The following is an 18,721-nucleotide window of genomic DNA, read 5'->3' on the forward strand; positions in this document are numbered from 1 at the left end:
ATTACAAATGAATACGTTGTGTTAAGAATCTCAATCCAGCGAGGTATTTCAACCGTTGTATTTCTCGAAGCGTTTCTCCAGATGAACTTTTGCCTTAGGGAGGCAATAATAAATCCCGGTGCACTTAGTACGCCGGCGAGCAACCATACTGCAAGTATCAGTTCCCACATTATAGATAACCATAATTACGGGAACATTTCCACAAACATTACAAAGAAGGATTAAAATGGAAGCAGCGAGTGAGGTTGTAACGAAATATTCCGCCATTTTGTGAAAAAGGCATCAACAACTTTCGAAATGATAAGAACTGTTAACTGTAGTGGTTTAAATAGCCTGAAAAATGTCACGCGTCCAAGACTAAATATTAGAGCATATTTAGATTGAATGTAAATAAATAAAAACCGAAAAAAAAGCGGGAAATGAAACGCGAGTGACCAGGATGCGACTGACTTTGGTTCTGCACCTGATTGGTCAAGAAGATGGCGTTAGTTTTCCTTGACCAATAAGGGAGCAAAGAAAGAAAAAACAAATGCAAAGTCCCGGATTACTTTTGACACCCAGTTGAAATAACTCTACCCCTACCCCATTATTTTTTAGCTCTTTGAAGAGTTTTGATATGGTCATGAGTTTATTAATATTTTAAATATCCGCTCGAGGCTGAACAAACTTATACAAGCAAACAAAACAAGAATTTCATTAGTAAAAATAAACGGGCACACTACCTTGTCAGGAATGTTTCATCTTGATAAAAGATTTTAATAATTTCTGAAGCCTGGATCATAAATAAGCCCGTTTGCTATTTATTTGTTTGAAAAAACTACCGCAGTTATTCGGTTATAAGGCGCACTCGGCTATAGGACGCACCCCCAATTCGGCAACTTCATTATTGCATGTTTTCAAACTGAAAATATCGCTAAAATACTTGGTTATAAGGCGCACCGTTGTTTGGGGAGTAAAGATCGGTCAAGTTTATTGTAAATTCTTTCATAAACTTACAAAAAAGCGAAAAAGTCGCGTATTGATTTTAGTTTACCGTTAATTAACAAAAGCAGAATTGTCGCACACGCGACCACGCGCACAAACAAAAAAATTACTGAGCACGTGCTCTCGAGCACGTATCATATCTATGCAAATTTGACTTCGCTCGTCTTTTCAGAACCACCATATTTATAAAAGTCAATGACCAACACTGTGTCCTTTTATTTGCTTGAAATCGTACCAGTAACTGTGATAAAAAAAAATTGTTTCGGGAAAATATTCGCCTATAAGACGCACCCAAACTTTGGGGGTAATTTTTAGTAGAAATTAGGAATTTCTTGAAATTTCTTCCAAATCATCGTGAAATATGTTATAGAAAACCTTTCCTGTCTGGGATTTTTTTTAAACAAAAGGAGATGATTAAATTTGAAAAAAGTTCATTACAGCCAAGTGATATTTTCCAATTTAATTAATTTTTCGAAAAGGTCGTGATTAACCGAAATATTGCCACTGTTTAGAAAACAATGAACTCCTTAATTCAAATGGTAAGAAAAAAAAGAAGTGAGGCGGTAGCTTTTCAGGACAGAGTTAAACTAAAGTTGGAGACCATATGACATTCCTTTTGTACTTATAGTCTTGCATCATGTCTAGTTTGCTTTATAATTCGCTTCTGATTATCTATCTATATTAATTGAAAATAAAAAGTTTTTCCCCCAGAACTGATAAAAATAATGTTTTTTCTAACTTTCGTCACCTGAGTCAACAAAAAACAACTTGGAGAGAGCTATTAAAATAACGGGGTTTTTTAATTAATTGCTTTTCTTTTTTTGTCATACTTTGTTGTTTAAAGGAAGGGTTTCATGTGAGCATGAAATACAATTTTTTGCTATTCAAAACTCAAAGAAAAATAAATCAAAAGGGAAAGTAGGAAGATTTGGGTATTTCACATCAGTCTTGCCTTAATTCATTTACCTCTCAGGTATATGTCCTCCTATAACTTGTTAACAGCACCTACCTCATTTTGTTTTCACTATGTCCCAGTTACCTCTTGTTTGACTTAATCATGCCTTGGGGCTGTTCTTAATTCTACCTTAGAAAAGCCCTGCTCAGATTTAATTTCAAGCAGCAACTAAGCTAAAGGAAAAATTTGAAAGAATTCATGGTTGTGGAATTGGGTCGATGAAGCTGATTTTGTTGCTTGATAATTTAATGTAATTATTAAAATATTTATGCCTCATTCAAGTTAGGTTTCCAAAGTAACACTCAAAGAACTTTTATTTATTCTCATCTTATTGAAGATCTTTATTCACAGCAGAACTAGGACTTTTGTTAAAGCACCCCACTCACTTACTGTAACACGAAATATGTTATACACCATCAGATTATAGTTATCGATTATAAATTCTTGACTATATTTCCAACACTATTCTTCTCGATCAAGACTGCGCACCTACCCCTCCCCTAAACTAACCCCAACCCTAACTTGTTATAAGTTGACTGTTGTGGGTTAGGGCAGGGGTAGGTGCGCAATTGCTCCGACCCTGACATTGCTACATTCTCACGCTTATTTACTCATAACATGATCCTTACTTTCAAAGAATCTTCATGGTCCAAAACAACTAGTAACTGTAGTATGCATGTCCACTCTAGTACTAATTGAACATATAAAATAAATGGCACAAAATTGACTTACGGTGTACATCTCTGAAGCTTGTACCAGAACGAGCTATATCTTTTGTTGTCAGTAGTCTCGTAGTACTGAAACAGTTGCCTTTAATATTCTGAATGTATATTTGTAATTATCAGTGATTAATAATGGGAAGAAGTTTGAATTGTGTGAATGATCTTGATGCGGTGAAACTTCAGTTTTCCCATTGGTTCTCAAAAACCCAGAAGGCGGTATTTAAAAGCCATACTCTCGGTAACAAGCTAACAAATGAGCAAAAAGAACGTCTCCCTTCTCGTATTTCAGGCAATTATTCTTCCATATTCGGTTTATAATTCTGGAATACACAATTTCACTGCAGACTGCTACTTTTCCACTCAAGTAAAGCGTATTTTCAAGCAAAAGCACTCTTGGTAAAAAAACACTAATTAAATGTGCTATTACAACGTGTAATTTGCCCTTGGCGGCTGATACTTTCCTTGTATCTCATCTATCTAAAGCCAAGCTTTATAGCTCTCTTATTCTCATAGCAGCGGATGTGTTTTTAAGCGAATGGTAACAGTGATCTCTGAGACGTTAACATGAATATCAGAAGCCGATGTGATGGTCATTTGAAATGAAAACGATACACAGGAACTTAAAGGGCTTGATCATAAATTAAGCCAAAGTGCCCCTCTGTGTCAATGAGGAACTTCGTGTAGCCATGAATGTAAAATTTCTACACTGAATCAGCGTAGGTTTCATTCAGATTTGTTGTATTATGTTGTGTCTCAGTCATACAGCGGCCACTGGTCACAAACACTCTGTTACCACTTCGCCCCTTTGGACGGCGTCTTCTCATTTTACAGCAACAACATGATAACGTTTTAACAGCTTCCTGGCGAAATCTTGGACAACGAAACGAATAAATGGCAGGATTTGCCGCTGAACCAATCAGGGCAAGCAGCATGGAAACAAGCTGATAGGACTTCTTTGTCGTTTCATGGTTCACAAACTCCTTGACGATTAGCCTGCCATATGTTGGAGTCCAAGTAATAATGAATATCATGGTTACGATGATAAAAAGTTTGGTCAGTTTACGGCGCGATTTGAAGAGAGCAGCGTTCGTTGCTTTGTCTTCAGCGCTGAACCACACATGATAAATCACATGTGAATAACACAGGATCATAACAGTACTTGGTATTACGAGACCGAGTACAAAAACAACAAATACGAAGGTAATATTAATGGTTTCGAGGACAGGAGGAAGATCTCTTGAGGTGTCCATCGAACCATTAACAAACCCAGAATACTTGTACCTATTTTCAAATGATTCGATAACAAATCCTGTCGCAGTTAAGACACCAACCAAGACCCACAGCGCGGCACAAACTTTCCGCGTTAAACACACATCCACCTTTTTCATGTGCACGAAAGGTTTCAGAATTGCATAGTACCTCTCAATCGCTAGGACAACAAGAGTATAACTTGAAAATAAAGCGTTAAAAAGGAATTGGAAAGAGGAGTAAGGAACTTCAAGAGAGACGAGAATCGTCTCCGCGAAAGTGGTCAGAGCAAAAAACAAATCAGACCATGCAAGGTGGAATATAAGATGGGTATTTGCGTTCAAAATTTTCTTGCACTTGCGGATGACTATTATAACAAGAAAATTTCCAAAAACGGTGAAAAGAAGAAGAGGAATTGAAAGAACAGTAACGAAAAGATTCGAACCCGCCATATGCTGAAAAACAACGAAAAAAAAAAGACGAAAAATAAAGAAAACTGGAGAGTATAGTGAAAATAAAGTAGCTTACTCTGTGCGTCACCCGAGAGAACAACACGAACCTTCGGGGGTAAAGCTGTGCTTGAAATTCAATCTCATATGGTGTTGGTATATATAACTTATACAATAAAGTTTGGTTTATTTATCTATCGAGCAATAATTTACATAGAAAAAGGTTGTGGGTACGTACTGTGAGCACGCCTTTAACAAATTCAAGCTTTCATTTAGATTTCTGTAACCCACCACGAAACAGTAAGTTTCCACATGAAAAACAAATCAAGAAAGCATTAATGAAAAGCATTAATGAAAGCATCGAGATCACAAAAAATTCTAACTTTGTTTTTTTTTTTTAAACCAAAAGGTCCATTCCATTTTATCATAGATTCTACTAGTTAATTATGGACAGTTTTGCTGTCCATAATTATTCTGTCAGATTACCACAACAATGTTCCACCTCTAATTTCATCTTGACACGCAAAAACTTAAATAATTCAGTTCTCTCCAAACAAAATTAAGTGGTCTTCTAAATGATTATTATAATCTGAGGCAGCTGGATAATTACATATAGCTGCAAGAAGCACAGAAATATTACAGAATTAATGAGTATTTGTTTTTCTTTTTTTTTCTATTCATAATTAGACAAGCTCAACGCAGGTTGAATTAAATAAAAGTAGTCTTACTCCAAACATGCAAACGTCAAAATAAATGTTAGCGGTTATCAATAACATCCTTAACCCTTTAACTCCCAGATCAAATTTGTAATTCTCCTCGCTCTCAACCATACCAATCTTATAACGTTAGTTCAGAGAATTTAGTATTGGATCAACTAATTATCCCAAATTGCTGTTTTCCTTTTTTCTCATCACTCAGCTGTTTGATATTGTATTGATATTGTAAGGAGAAATTCTGTCTTGGTCACTCATAGGAGGGGAAGAGATGTATTACGTTTTAAAATCAAAACACTCTTCATTTCTCTGAAATTTTGCTTTGTTCGGGTTGATGAATTTTTAGATAAAAAAAATAGAGGCCTGAATTTTTTTCTTTTCTACAATTTCTAAAATTACAACTTATCTACAAGGATCATGGCCTCATTTAATCTTAAATCTGCAGGTCAAACTAAATGAAATTCACGTCATTGCAAATTATATAAGATAACCGTGTAGCTATCGACTTTGAACCCCTTCAGGATAAATATAAACAATATGAGAAATTACATATCATTTAGTACTGGAACCAAAGGGCTCATTTTGACGATAAATAAATTAAATGACATTTTCTCATGATGAAAGCCGAAGTTCCTTTCACTAGAGGATTTGGATCTTGTATGATACTTCAAGGCTCCCTGAAACTCAGTCAAATCCTATGGAGCTTTACACATGTCAATGGGGATCTACAACGTCCACAACCTTAGGTCCAAGTTTTTCCATCTCAATGTCAGATGGCCATGAGTACTCTTCCGAGCAACTGGTTGGTACGCAAAATCCTCCGGTCGCAGGTCACCGGTATGCATTATATACCTAGGATCCTGAACTTAGACGCGACAACGGCAAGCTCGGCTCAAAGCTTTTTCAACTCAATGTGAACAGCTCGTTTCCGATACTCCGTGGTCTTTCTCAAGTCACCCAGCTGATGATGTAATACACTTAAGGTATGGTATGAACGTGCGACATCATCGTGGTTGGGTCCAAGCTTTTTCAATCGAATCTGCAGGGCAATTTCAAAGCATTCTTGGGCCTGTTGCAGATCACCTAACTGCTGATATACTACACCCATGTTATGGCAGCTGAGCGCGACATGGATATCCTCGATTCCAAACATTCTCTGCCGAATGTCTAGAGCACGTGCATAATCTTTTATGGCCTGTGGCAGGTTACCCAAGCTAAGGTTTACATTACCCAGGCTATGGTAAGTACGCGCGACAGCGACCTGCAGAAATGCATGCTTTCTCAGGAGTCGAAGCGTTCTGAGCCTAATAGTTAGAGAACGTTCGTAATGTTCCTTGGCGAACTGTAGGTCACCAACGTTAAGGTATGCATTACCATGGTTCTCGTGCATAGACGCAATGCTTAGAGCTCGTTTGTAATACTCTTTGGCCTTTCTCAAGTCACCCAGCTGATGGTGTGCAACACCTAAGGTATGGTATGAAAGAGCGACATCGCTGTGGTTGGGTCCAAGCTTTTTCAATCGAATCTGCAGGGCAATTTCAAAGCATTCTTGGGCCTGTTGCAGATCACCTAACTGCTGATATACTACACCCATGTTATGGCAGCTGAGCGCGACATGGATATCCTCGATTCCAAACATTCTCTGCCGAATGTCTAGAGCACGTGCATAATCTGTTATGGCCTGTCGCAGGTTACCCAAGTTAAGGTTTACATAACCCAGGCTATGGTAAGTACGCGCGACATCAACATGCGTAGGTCCAAACTTTTTTAATTGAATGTCTAGAGCAAGTTCGTAATGGTCTTTGGCCTGTTGCAGATCACGCAAGTCGATGTGGTGAGCGATGGCAACATCTACATATCCGGGTCCAAGTATTTTCAACTGACTGTCTAAAGGACGTTCATAAGGCTCCTGAACCTGTTGAAAATCCCCCAAGAACTTTGGCTTTGTGGGACTCAAGCTACTGTGAGCATCCGCGACATCAACGTGCTCTTTGCCGTATGGCAGGGTCGTCCTTCTCGGTTTTGCATCATTGACTATTTATAAATGATTCAAGCCAATATTAACTTAAATTTAACTTTATTTTGGTGGAGTCACTAGAATTTCTTTTGAAATCTGGTGGGAAGGATGAAGTTTCAATCCAGCTGGGTTTAAAATGAAGTATCGGCATAATTCACTATGGAATTCACCTAGAGTTGAAAGCTAAACTGTAGAAAGAACATTACAATCTCTCACACTGTTTCTTTTTGACCAGCACACTATTGTATCTTATTTTAAATGTTATGAGCTTGTCCGGTTGTCTCGATATTAGGTCATCTTTGCGTTTGAAATGCGTTTTTCATCATATACTAATAACTCGATTTGTACCAAAAATAGCCAGAAACGCAATATTCGATCATGGGAGAGTAAGCGTGTTAATGCTAGTTTGTGGAATAAGCTGACGTTTTATGCTACGCGCGCGACAAATGTATATAAATTTTGTCGAATGCTTCTTCTGGAAATCGACTTGAAACAGCTTTCTACACTAACCTGAGCATTTCATGAAATACTCTTGAGCGGCTCTATATTCCTCTTCTCGAATCGTTGTCGATAACTGCACCTCAACGAGACCAAACTTGTTTAGAATTTCCTCTGTGACAAGATGTTTTTGAGCCATCTCATTGAGATGGCCCGTGCAATGGTCATCCCACAGTTCGTCTAATACCTGCAGAGAGCTACATTCCACTGTTATAATAATGCTTCCTATTTGAGTGTCAACAAGCAGCAATTTGCGCACGTCCCTGAGATATTGCAGAAACTCATTTCGCTCATGCGGGCTGGATGCATCAACTTCCTTGAAATACTTGAGTGCAATGAAATTCAGAACCTCCTCAGAACTAGGTAAACAGTCACTTCCAATCCTCATTGCCTCAGAGCCTCTTGTACTTCCATTTTCTTGTTGAAACGATGATGCAGTAGGAGCCATTTCATTATGCTTAACTCCTACAATTTTTTTCCTCTCGATATCAGAACCCTCAGATGTTAGCACCATCAAACCTGAGGCTCCAGGTACTGGAGATTCTTTGATGGTCTTACAGTCAATCCGCATTTGAAGCTGAACTATTTGGATAAAAAGTTTCATCAACCAATGTTACTTCAGGTACCACGATAGGGATGTGGCAACTCAAGCCTCTGCCCTCTTACTTTTAAATGGTACCGTTGATCTCAGACGTGTTTTTCCGATACTTAAACTTTACCACGCTTTAAGAGCTGATAATTTCAATCAGTGATTTCCAAACTCTGATCACGCAATGCATAAAGTTCGTGCCTGCGAGTTGGAACATGTGAACTGACAGTGACTGAAATATGAATCTGCGCTCTTACACATTTTAGTTTCTAAATTTCAATAAGCTTCAAGTCAGGTTTGGTTGAACAGAGGAGACTTGAGACCAAATGATTCCTGTGCGACATGGAATTGTACCGAAACGTTTTATCACAGTTTTCACACTGACATCGTACACGAACAATTGGTGGGTAATTGCACATAGACTTTTGCCGCCGGTTCAACGTTTTCGGACCGGGAACAGGAAATTTTGTACCACTTCATTAGTATTTAAATCCGCAAAACGATATTGTCGAGCCGTTAGTTGGCAACGTTCGGGCCCTTTCAGAAAATGTGTGGATTAAATGGTCAAAGAAGCTAATTTGAGGTTGTTAGGATAAATGTATGTTAACTTTGTGATCTTCGAGGGACCAGACTCGTGCAAGTTCGGTTAGCCATAAATTAGTAAACAAACTTTAACTTCTATAAAAAGTTTACCCAGACCCTCTTTTTAAAACCTTAATGTTTATTATGGTAATTGAGTGAATGGAGTGCATTTTGGTCTGAAATCTTACGGGTGATTGAAATCACAAGTATGATTTAAGACCAACATTACCCGAGACGAATTTCAATTACCACTTCATTACATCCATTTTGAAATTGTAAAATTCAGTAGCTCAAATACATAGAGAATAGTCCGTGGGCGCGAATACATATGGAATTTCTTTACGAGTGTCTGAATCGATAGCTCACGAGCGCAGCGAACGAGTGAGATGTCGAGTTGAACACGAGAAGATAAATTTCATATCTACAAGCAACCATGTATTATTTTTTTATCATATAAACAGAATAGCCCTTTACTGACAAATAATTTATCGATCCAGTACCGAGCTGGTCTGTAAAATGCTGCAAGAGTTGTCTTGTGAATAAATCACACAGATGAGAGCTAGTCAGATTGCAAGGATCACCAATGATTTCAAAATGGGTGTAATATATCTTTTGATGTTACAGGACTCAGGGCCTCTTTACATGGAGGTGGGGGACCCCAGATAGGTGAGGTAACCCGCCTAGCCGTGGTCGAAAAAGAAAACGCGTTTACATGCAATCTTAAAACCCCGGGGCGCTAGGGTGAGGTTTCTTAAGGTTGTTGTTGCGCTTGCAACCAAAGAGTTTGAGCAGAGGCGTCCCAAGCTCACATCTCGAAAAAGACGAAAGATGAATTCCCGGAAACATATGTATTTATTCATGAAAGCGTCACGCGTTGTGTTACGCGGTGTTTGGTTTCGCGAGGAACTGTTGACTTAATACGTTATACGGAATAGTTAGATTAGTTACATCGCTAAATATTCCGAAGTGTGAACATTTTACACTCCTTGTGTGTCCATTGCGGTTTCTGGTGATTTCTGCCATGAGACGGCTAGGAAATGCACAAAGTTTTAAAACATACATGTTTCACTTTTGAGCTTTTTGCCATGAACACGACTCCGGCCAGGCGGGTTACCGCACCTTGACACGTTCACATGGCAAATTGTCACCCCGGCTGAGAGGGTTACCCTTCACCCTACCTGGCAGACCTGGCAACCCGCCTAGGCGGGTCACCCCACCTACCTTGTAAACGTCATCAAAATAAATAAGAAATTATATGGACAGGCGAGCTACCCCACCTAGGCGGGTTACCTCACCTACCTTGGGTCCCCCACCTCCATGTAAACAGGCCCTTAGTAAATTATGATTATGTCTAATAGCTGACCTCCAGAAGCTTGATGGACCTCAGATGAGACTTTAAGTTTGTCAAGCTGATCCTTTAAGTTTTGAGCTTCCTCTCCTAGCTGATCCTTTATGTTTTGAACTTCCTCTCCTAGCTGATCCTTTATGTTTTGAGCTTCCTCTCCTAGCTGATCCTTTATGTTTTGAACTTCCTCTCGGACTTCTTGTCGCAGAGATGTTACGGCTTCTTTAGTGGCAGCTTTTACTTCACCCCCCAGCTGATCTTTGATATATTTAGCTTCCTCTTGAAACTCTTGTCGTAGAGATTGTACCTCTTCAGTGGCGGCTTTCATTTCCCCTCCAAGCTGATCTTTAATATCTTTAGCCTCTTCTCTAAGTTCTCGCCTCAAGAACTGTACTTCTTCAGTTGTCGTTTTTACTTCATCTCCAAGCTGATCTTTGATGTTCTGGACTTCTTGTCTTACACACTGAGCATCTTTTCTTGTAGTTTTTAGTTCCTCTTCAAGCTGATTTTTAATGCCTTGGGCTTCCTCGTGAAAAGTCGTCTCCAAAGTTTTTCCTTTCTCCTCTATTGTATTTTGGACGTCTTGGATAGAAGAGTTGAGTTTTACCACTAATTCCTTAATTTCTATATCGTTTCTATACCAGTGTAGTAATTCCTTTACATTTCTGTCATCCTCCGCAGTGAGAGGATCATTCAAAAGTTTATCAATGGCATCCTCCCACTCAGTTCCCTTTGTTGAGCTGATTGATCTAGCAATTCTCAATAGAGCTTCTCTGATTTCTTGCCAGAGTAATTGAAACTCTTCATTTCTGATCTCCATGCGTTGATTCACATGACCGTACACGGTGTTTCGATAATATTTGATTCTCGCTAAATCCGCAGCTAAACTGTGGTCTGTACTTGCCGGTAGATCGTCCCATCCCGAGGCTGTAGGATGGAGGTTGCATATTGTCCGTAGCAATTTAAAGAGCAGAGTCACATCGAAATCTTCTGATTTGCCATACGTCCCTGGGGAGGGGTAAAGACAATCCCACTGTGGTTTGGTGATCCTTGCTGCTGCGAGCTGGCTTTTTATAGCCGGATCATTTAATATTGTGGGGAGGTCTTTTAGTGGATGTATCTTGTCGAAAATTTCTCGTAGTATCATCGTTCCTCCGCAGATCAGCAGTCGTGCTGCACGTTGGAAATTCGTTTTCTCAGGAGTTGAATCAAGCGCCTTACTGGGGTCTGTGGCGGCTGCCATTTCACCAATGAGATAACTGCAAAAACATAACACCACGTTTGATCCCTCATTAACTAGCAATGGATAGCTATCAACCCTTGACCCAAACCCTTCTCCTTTCTGACAGAGCGACTCCTGTCTTAAATGAGTGTTAACTTTGAAAACTTAGCCACACAATTGTCGTTCTTTAAAAAATCAGATTTGTTTTCTTCTGCTCTACCGTTTCGCTTTCTGCACCTTACAGCCCGGTGCATACCTGGACTCTGGAATAGAATGATTGCTACACAGTTGTACAGCTTACTCTTTCTTATCTTGCTGGCTCAGTTGAGCTTTTTAATCAAGCTGAGCTAGTTTGCTATGTACAATCATCTTCGATGTTCGCCCGGTTAACATGTTAATGTTTTAATTCAGTACCAAGATGACTCCTCTATCAATCACTTAGTCTTTTCCGTTCACTTTGTTTTAGTTTACAGCAAGATTTAACGACGCTCTTCATTTTATGTTCGATTTTTTTGCGTCATGATTCTCTTAATCCGTGAAAAATTACATCAAGTACCAAAGAAATACCATTAAAACGAAAAAATAGAAAAGAAATGCACTCGTCATAGCAGCCTGTTTCTGTTCTCATTACGTGTATGTTTCATTTTAACTCCTGCGTTTTCAATTCAGTTTTAACCCTGCAGTCCGCAAATATATGCAAAAATACATTTTTACATGTATTAAACATGCATTCAAAAATACTTATGGCAGCCTTCTGTCCCTGGCGGCGATAGATCAATTGCAACGTCTCTCCTGAATCACCAAAGTTATTAACATTTGATGAGACCGTATGATCCCGAATATTTTCTCTTCAGGAGAAATCTGAAAGGAGGCCTTCAACTCCAATGTAAAGCGAGAATTTGAAAATAATTTGATTTAGAGTCCTCATTATCATTTTTCAAAATCAGCCAGCGTGAACGTGAACCCTTATCTAAAAAAGTTCTTGAACTAAAAAGTTTACAGAGTACAAGCATGTCAAACGTTTCTCTATCTCATCTCCTCAAAGTTGTTAACCAGTAAATCTTCCTTAATATTACATATAATCAGTTTGATTTGATTGTTTTTCAAATTTTTAAGGTGCTGCATGCGACCCCTGCGGTAGTTCTAATCAAATATACGCTTCATTTGCGATGACAACATCTGAGATGCGTCGATTGTCGTACGAATGCTGGATTAAATTAAGCAGTATCTGAGCGCTGAAAGATCTGGGAAATGATAAAAGTAACGCTGAAATATCAGTCTCTTTTTGACGTCGATGATGAAAAGCCAATTGAAAATTAGGCTTCGTGATGCGTTGGAGAGCAAACGGACAAGGAACGACATTGAAATCTATACTTCACTCCTGTTTGGTTATTACTAAAACTGGTACTACATATGGTTTGTCTTTTTGAAAGTTCTTAATCGGCAGTTTTTATACATGCACAGTATTTATCACGCTACCTCGATAGAATGCTTGTGATAGCTTCTTCCGGTTTTGGAATTTTTGGGAACATTTAATCAAATCGATTTTCATCCTGTATTGTCAAATAATACACACTATTTCACTATTTGCGCAGAGTGTTCATGTACTCACCATTTGCAGTTTCAGGAACTAGCCATGATTGCACTGCTAGTTTAAAACAGAGGAGCTCCAAAATGAGAATTGTGATGAAGTAAGCGGAAGTCGGCTACGGGGTTTCCCATCAATCAATGGAGCTTGCAGTAGAGAAATGTAGGCAAGCAATGCGTGCATGCATAGTTTCCTCCCTCTCTTTCTCATTCATTCTGCATCATTTCAACTGTATTTCATTTATCACATATGATTTATTATTTTTTACCCACTCGCGCTTTAATTTGGAATGCAAATAAAGATCACCTTCTAGTGAAGATTTTTTTTATGGATTTTTAGCGAAAAGAATAAGATCTAGCGCCAATAGGGATAAAAAATTTAGATCTAATTCATTATTCAACAATTATACACTTATCATCTATTAACATACGACCATTAAGCCTTTGAAGACTTATTTTTTAAAATAAACTCATCATTTTTGTGTCTGTTTCTCTTGAAGAGATGCTGCGGGTTTTTGCGTAATTTGTGCATGAAGAATTTACAGCTGTGCATTTGTATTTAGGCGAAGACGTTATGCGGTAGCTGGAACAGGATTGCGTATTAAAGATATATTGCTAACGCGAGAAAGCTCCAACAGTGAACGTTGATTTCAACTCTAACACCCAGAACTGTGTAATGAGATTTAAGGGAGAAGATGACTTGTTTTTATTTATAAAGAGAGTTTAAACCATTTATTTTGCGTCTACAAAGTTATACGTTGTTTTGGAAGTTTAATACGATTACGGCAAAAACAAAACGATGGTCTGAACTCTCGCAAGCATATCGATTGTTGTATAATGCACCGACTAGCTATTTAGATTCACATGGTTCATTTTTATATTTTAAAGCTAACAATTACATCAGTTAACTGTTTTTCTATTCGGCGTCTGAGTCACCATAGGACGCCTTTTCATTTACTCTCAAATCAGCTCGGAAATTTTTCACTACTAAAAAAAGTAAACTAGGAGCAGTCCCCCCCTTTTCGGCAGAGTGCGTCACGCGAGTCAGAAAAAAAAAATTGGTAAAAAAAAATTGACGTAAGCGCCCCACAGGAAGCTCTGGGTGAGGCACTTGAAAAGTAGGACTCACTCCCAGGGCTCCCCACGACGCGCTAACGACGCGCTTTTTTTTTCACTAATTTTTTTTTACTTGCGCGATGGACTTCGCGATTCAGCAAACGTCCACCACTTTTCTCCTCCACTTTAGTTAATAATCGTTAATCATAATATTGTAAAGAATATTATTTAAATGGAATAAAACTACTCTTATCGAAAAAGTTCATCCAAATGCGCTATTTTGTCTTTTAAAAGATCATATTTCATCCAGAATATTGTCGTTCAAAAAAAAAAAGCAAAATAAAAGAACATAGTGTATTCATACAGAATATTTTTTTCATCATGATAACTCTAGCAATGTATTCTTTCTTCTATTCATTAAAATATTTTTAAGTTTTCCATAACAACTCAGTTTTAAATTTCCTTTCTATTGAGAAAGTAAACACATGACTGTTTCTACTCTCAGCAAAATTAATTCATCTTCCAAATGAGAGTTATATATGAATAATTTCAGGTGGCTGAAGAGACCAATGTAGCCCTCTAATGACTTGGATATGGTAAGGGTGGTCTTTTAAAAATAAATAGAGTAACTGGCTGAGGCAGATAGTCTCTTTAAAACTTTAAAACTTTAACAGAATCGTCCGTCCAAACTTTAAAACTGCATTTCAAATGCATCGATGAACAGTTCATATGCGCTTTTGCTAAAAGTTGTGATCATTTTAATTCGGCATTAAACTTGGAGCAAATGTAATCTGAAGAAAGCATTAGCGGTAGATGGTAGATTCGCTGGTTCATTCTGATAATAATGATATTTTTCTGGAATAAATAAAATGTTTGAAATTGGAAAAGTTCAAGTATAAAGTATAGACAGAAAACCGTTTGACGATTGGTCTCCCAAAGGTTGGAGTCCAAGTAATTATGAATGTTGTAGAGAGGATGACGAAAAGATTTGTCGGTTTCCAACGTGATATGAAGAGAGCAACGTTTATAGCTTTGTCTACCACTTTGAACCATACGCGATCGTCACCCGTGAGTAACAGAAAATCACTGCCATACTCGGTAGATTTGACCACACGCAAGAAGGACGAATATGTAGATTGTGTTAATAGTTTCTGATACACCTAACGCATTACTTGTGAAATTAATCGAAGCATTATTCGGAGAATACTTAATCGCAGCAGTCCAATGATGAGTTGTCATTCCCACAGAACCTAAAAGTGCCAACAGTAATCCTTCTGGTAACCTTCTTCAAAAGTGATGTTTGCTTTTTTCAGGTGCACGAATGGTCTAAAATTTGGATAGTACCTCTCCGCCGCCGGAGCAACCAGAAAATAACTTGGGTCCTAGGCATTTACAATGTATTGGATAGAGGAATATGGACTACTGAACGCGAGCAAAATAGATCGGACCAAGCAAGTTGGGGTATGAGGTACGAGTTTCCTACACTATTACGAGATAAGGCCTCCAAAGTTTATATTTAGAATGTTAACGGGCCTCGTACGCACTAATATGTAAAATATGTAAAACCATCTGGTCAAGATTAGTTGCGTTCGCGTTAGCTATGGCCTTGCGTAAAGCTGTCCGCAAAACTATATTCCAACGCGGGAAAAGCTGTTTAGGGGTGATAGATAGAGGCACTGCACATAGAGAGTAGCTGAGATGCACGTTTCAAGAATTTCGAGTTCTCTTTAAACCCGCCTCCTCAAAGTCAAACTTAAATCATTTTCTTCTTTCGATATAGCGATAGTTTTAGCTCTTGCCTTACAAGTTCGACTTATTTGAAAAACAAATGATGGGTGGCAAGGATTAAATAACGGGCTGATTCTGTACATAATTTTACTTCTGAAATGACGTATGTATTAATGTCGTCAGTTCCTCGTCGCTATGGGAGTTGCACAACTCTTTTGAATCAATCGCCTTAGAACACCAGGGAAATAAAGCGCCATCCTAAATCTAATTTTGACCGATTGCTGTCCAAACCCAAAATGAAAATTTTTTGTTTTGTTTGTCTATCTATGAATTATATGTAAAGTTTTTGTAAACGGTTGCATGACACAACCGTCAGTTTATTAATAGCATGAATTTTGATATAATTTCATCGGCTAACAAGTCCACAGAAGCGTTAAAAAACCTTGCATATCACATTTTAACAACGAATTATTTCTCAAAAAACCAAAGAAACCATCTTCAATACAATTTTATTCTCTATCATAATAATTCCGAGAAATATTTACTCTGCTGTTTATGGTTTTCCACTGAAATTTCAATGTTTGACTTCCTGTCCACAGAAAAAAGTAGAATGGTGTTTGCACTCCAAAAAACTTAAGTGGTCTCCCATGTAAGAGAATGAAATTAGACAGCTGATCTATTACAATCGAACACTTGTTTCCTATTTTACCTTTATCAAGGAACTTTAACACAGGCTAAATTGGAAAAAATTAACCCTGCTCCAAACATGCAAAATTCATTAACACCATCTCATTCCTCTCTCTCTCCGGCAGCGAAGAATTCTTGCGCTGTCGCATCGATGTTTTCCTAAAAGAACACAACGTAAAGAATTAAAATTTTGACTCTCTTCACCTGTTTTTTTTCTTTATGAAAACCGTGAAAAAGTACGCAAGTGCAAGTAATGTCAAAAAAAATGTTCAAATGCTTTTCAATTCCAAAACAAACAAATTTGAATAATAGTTTTTATTTTAATTTTCAGTCAATAATTTTTAAAGTTGTAAAGAAGGTCGCTATTTATTGAGACACGTGGAACTTAAATAAATTACGAAGAGTCAAATAACTCTTGCCAACCTTTATTTAGTAAATTCTGTTACCTGGACGATAAGCAATGTAAAGGTATCATAATCACATATATTTTCATAGTTTTACAACAAATTTGGAAATGGTGTAGTTAAATGGCGGGAAAGCACAGATCAAGCCAAACCTCGATTTCTTAATTCACGCAGAGAGAGAAATGAACTCCTCTTTGTTAGAGGCTTTCAAAAGGTTATCCCCACAGAGAGAGGCAGCAAGACGACATCAATCATATCTCCAAAACCTCATAGAGTGAACTCTTCCTTTTCGGATAATATTATTTGTTTTTAATTCAAACTGAAATCCCTTGTTAGCAGAAAGAACATCCAATCAACAAATACAGTGTGATAACTAGTCTGTCCTCTAATCTATATTGTAAACCAATGAATAACTTAGTCCACCCGATCTTGAGATTAAAGTCTGATCACGAAAGACTGTTATATTCAAAAGGTCAATCATTGTTATCGCCTCATCTCTATATTCAGGTCTGTTAATGGCCTTGTGATCTATTAGCATAAGGCATCTATCGTCTTAAAAGAGTCCATCAAGAGAAACAAGAAAAATTGAAGCTGTGAAATTAATTTGGCATGTGGATTGATTGTCAAAAAATCAAATTATTCTCGACTGCAATCTATTTATTTGTTTAATGCTAAAAGTAAACTTAATTTAATCCTCAGTGGTGCAGCTCTGATCCACACTTGAAAAGGAGTGGAAGAGCCTTTCTTTAACGCCACAATCAAGAAGTCAAGTAGTCTTCCCGAGCTTTTGGCTGTCAGCCATGAACGAAGAAATTCGTCTATTGGCAGGGTTTGTTTCGCTGCCAATCTTCATTTGCAATGTAATTGGAAATGCACTCGTCATTGCAGTTGTTAAAATGAACAAAAAGATGCAATGTCCAAACACCTACCTGCTGTCCTGGCTCGCTCTGAGCGACTTAAGTTTCGGATTCATCGCAGAAACAAACATCTATTTATTAGCAACTGGCGCCAAGGGCCGTCTGTATGGAACATATATGTTTCACACTTTGCATTCGATTCTAATCTTGACTCTGCTTTCGATCGAAAGATACCTTGCGATTTTAAAGCCATTTTACTACAAAGCTAAGGTTACCAAATCTCTCGTAGCAAAACTCCTGTGGATAATATTGGCCTTCACTGCAATCGTTACTGCACCAAGTTACTATCTACTGGGAAACGGTTATAACATGCTGGAAGTTTGTGCAAAATCGAAGTTAGACGAAATTGCCACTATAGGTTATTTAGCCGCGCTTCTGGTGATCTCGATAACAGTTCCTGGCATTGTCATGTGTTCTTGCTACACCAGAATAATAAAACATGTCTGGTTTAGCGACGAGGCCAAAAATGCAAAGAACAAAGCCCTTTTGAGATCTCGGTGGAAATTGACCAAGATTTTCATAGCCGCGACAATAGTTTTCGCCGTTAGTTGGTCGCCATCTTTTGGAAAGCTTTCTGCCAAAAGCTTTCGATGCAGCGAACGTTTTGTACTTTACGAAGCAATCTATATTTTGTTAGCGCTGTTAGGATCCACGGCTAATCCCATAATTTATTCGTTTCGTTGTTCAGGATTCAGACAAGCGGTGAAGGAATTGTTCAGCAAAAAGTGCTGCAGAAAACATCGTATCAACTCGAGAAAATCAATGCCAGACAGTGTCACAGGCAGGAGACCGCGTTGTGACCAAACAAGGCAAAGTGACGTGATACTTCTTAGTGTTCGAAAGACATAGCTACAAACGCACGCGCGAAATAATTGCAGTAAAATTGTCAAAACCGTGACCCTAAACCAGAAGGTTACAAGAGGAGCGTGGATAGGCAACTTCCCATGCCTTCTCTAGTTATGACAAGGATTGTCGATTCGCAGCTAATAAAGTGTACAGAAGACCATAACATTCCTAG

General features: G+C 38.2%; 3 protein-coding genes across 3 annotated transcripts; 1 reads left to right on the forward strand and 2 right to left on the reverse strand.

Moving 5' to 3' along the window:
* Positions 1-2,495: 2,495 nt before the first annotated feature.
* On the reverse strand, positions 2,496-4,374 carry LOC131782421 (rhodopsin, GQ-coupled-like). The gene has a single exon (XM_059099156.2). The coding sequence runs from the start codon at positions 4,359-4,361 to the stop codon at positions 3,363-3,365; it is 999 nt and encodes a 332-aa protein (XP_058955139.2). The 5' UTR covers positions 4,362-4,374; the 3' UTR covers positions 2,496-3,362.
* A 944-nt stretch (positions 4,375-5,318) lies between these two features.
* Positions 5,319-13,037, reverse strand: LOC131782420 (uncharacterized). The gene is made up of 4 exons (XM_059099155.2): positions 12,937-13,037; positions 10,121-11,361; positions 7,599-8,168; positions 5,319-7,105 (listed from the first exon to the last, which is right to left on the reverse strand). The coding sequence occupies exons 2-4, from the start codon at positions 11,343-11,345 to the stop codon at positions 5,964-5,966; spliced, it is 2,937 nt and encodes a 978-aa protein (XP_058955138.1). The 5' UTR covers positions 11,346-11,361; positions 12,937-13,037; the 3' UTR covers positions 5,319-5,963.
* Positions 13,038-17,524: 4,487 nt separating this feature from the next.
* On the forward strand, positions 17,525-18,685 carry LOC131782398 (neuromedin-U receptor 1-like). Its single transcript, XM_059099129.2, has one exon. It carries the CDS (start codon positions 17,587-17,589, stop codon positions 18,550-18,552), a length of 966 nt encoding a protein of 321 aa, XP_058955112.1. The 5' UTR covers positions 17,525-17,586; the 3' UTR covers positions 18,553-18,685.
* The last annotated feature ends 36 nt before the right edge of the window (positions 18,686-18,721 follow it).

This window comes from Pocillopora verrucosa, chromosome 14, assembly GCF_036669915.1.
Source record: "Pocillopora verrucosa isolate sample1 chromosome 14, ASM3666991v2, whole genome shotgun sequence".
NCBI lineage: Eukaryota > Metazoa > Cnidaria > Anthozoa > Scleractinia > Pocilloporidae > Pocillopora > Pocillopora verrucosa.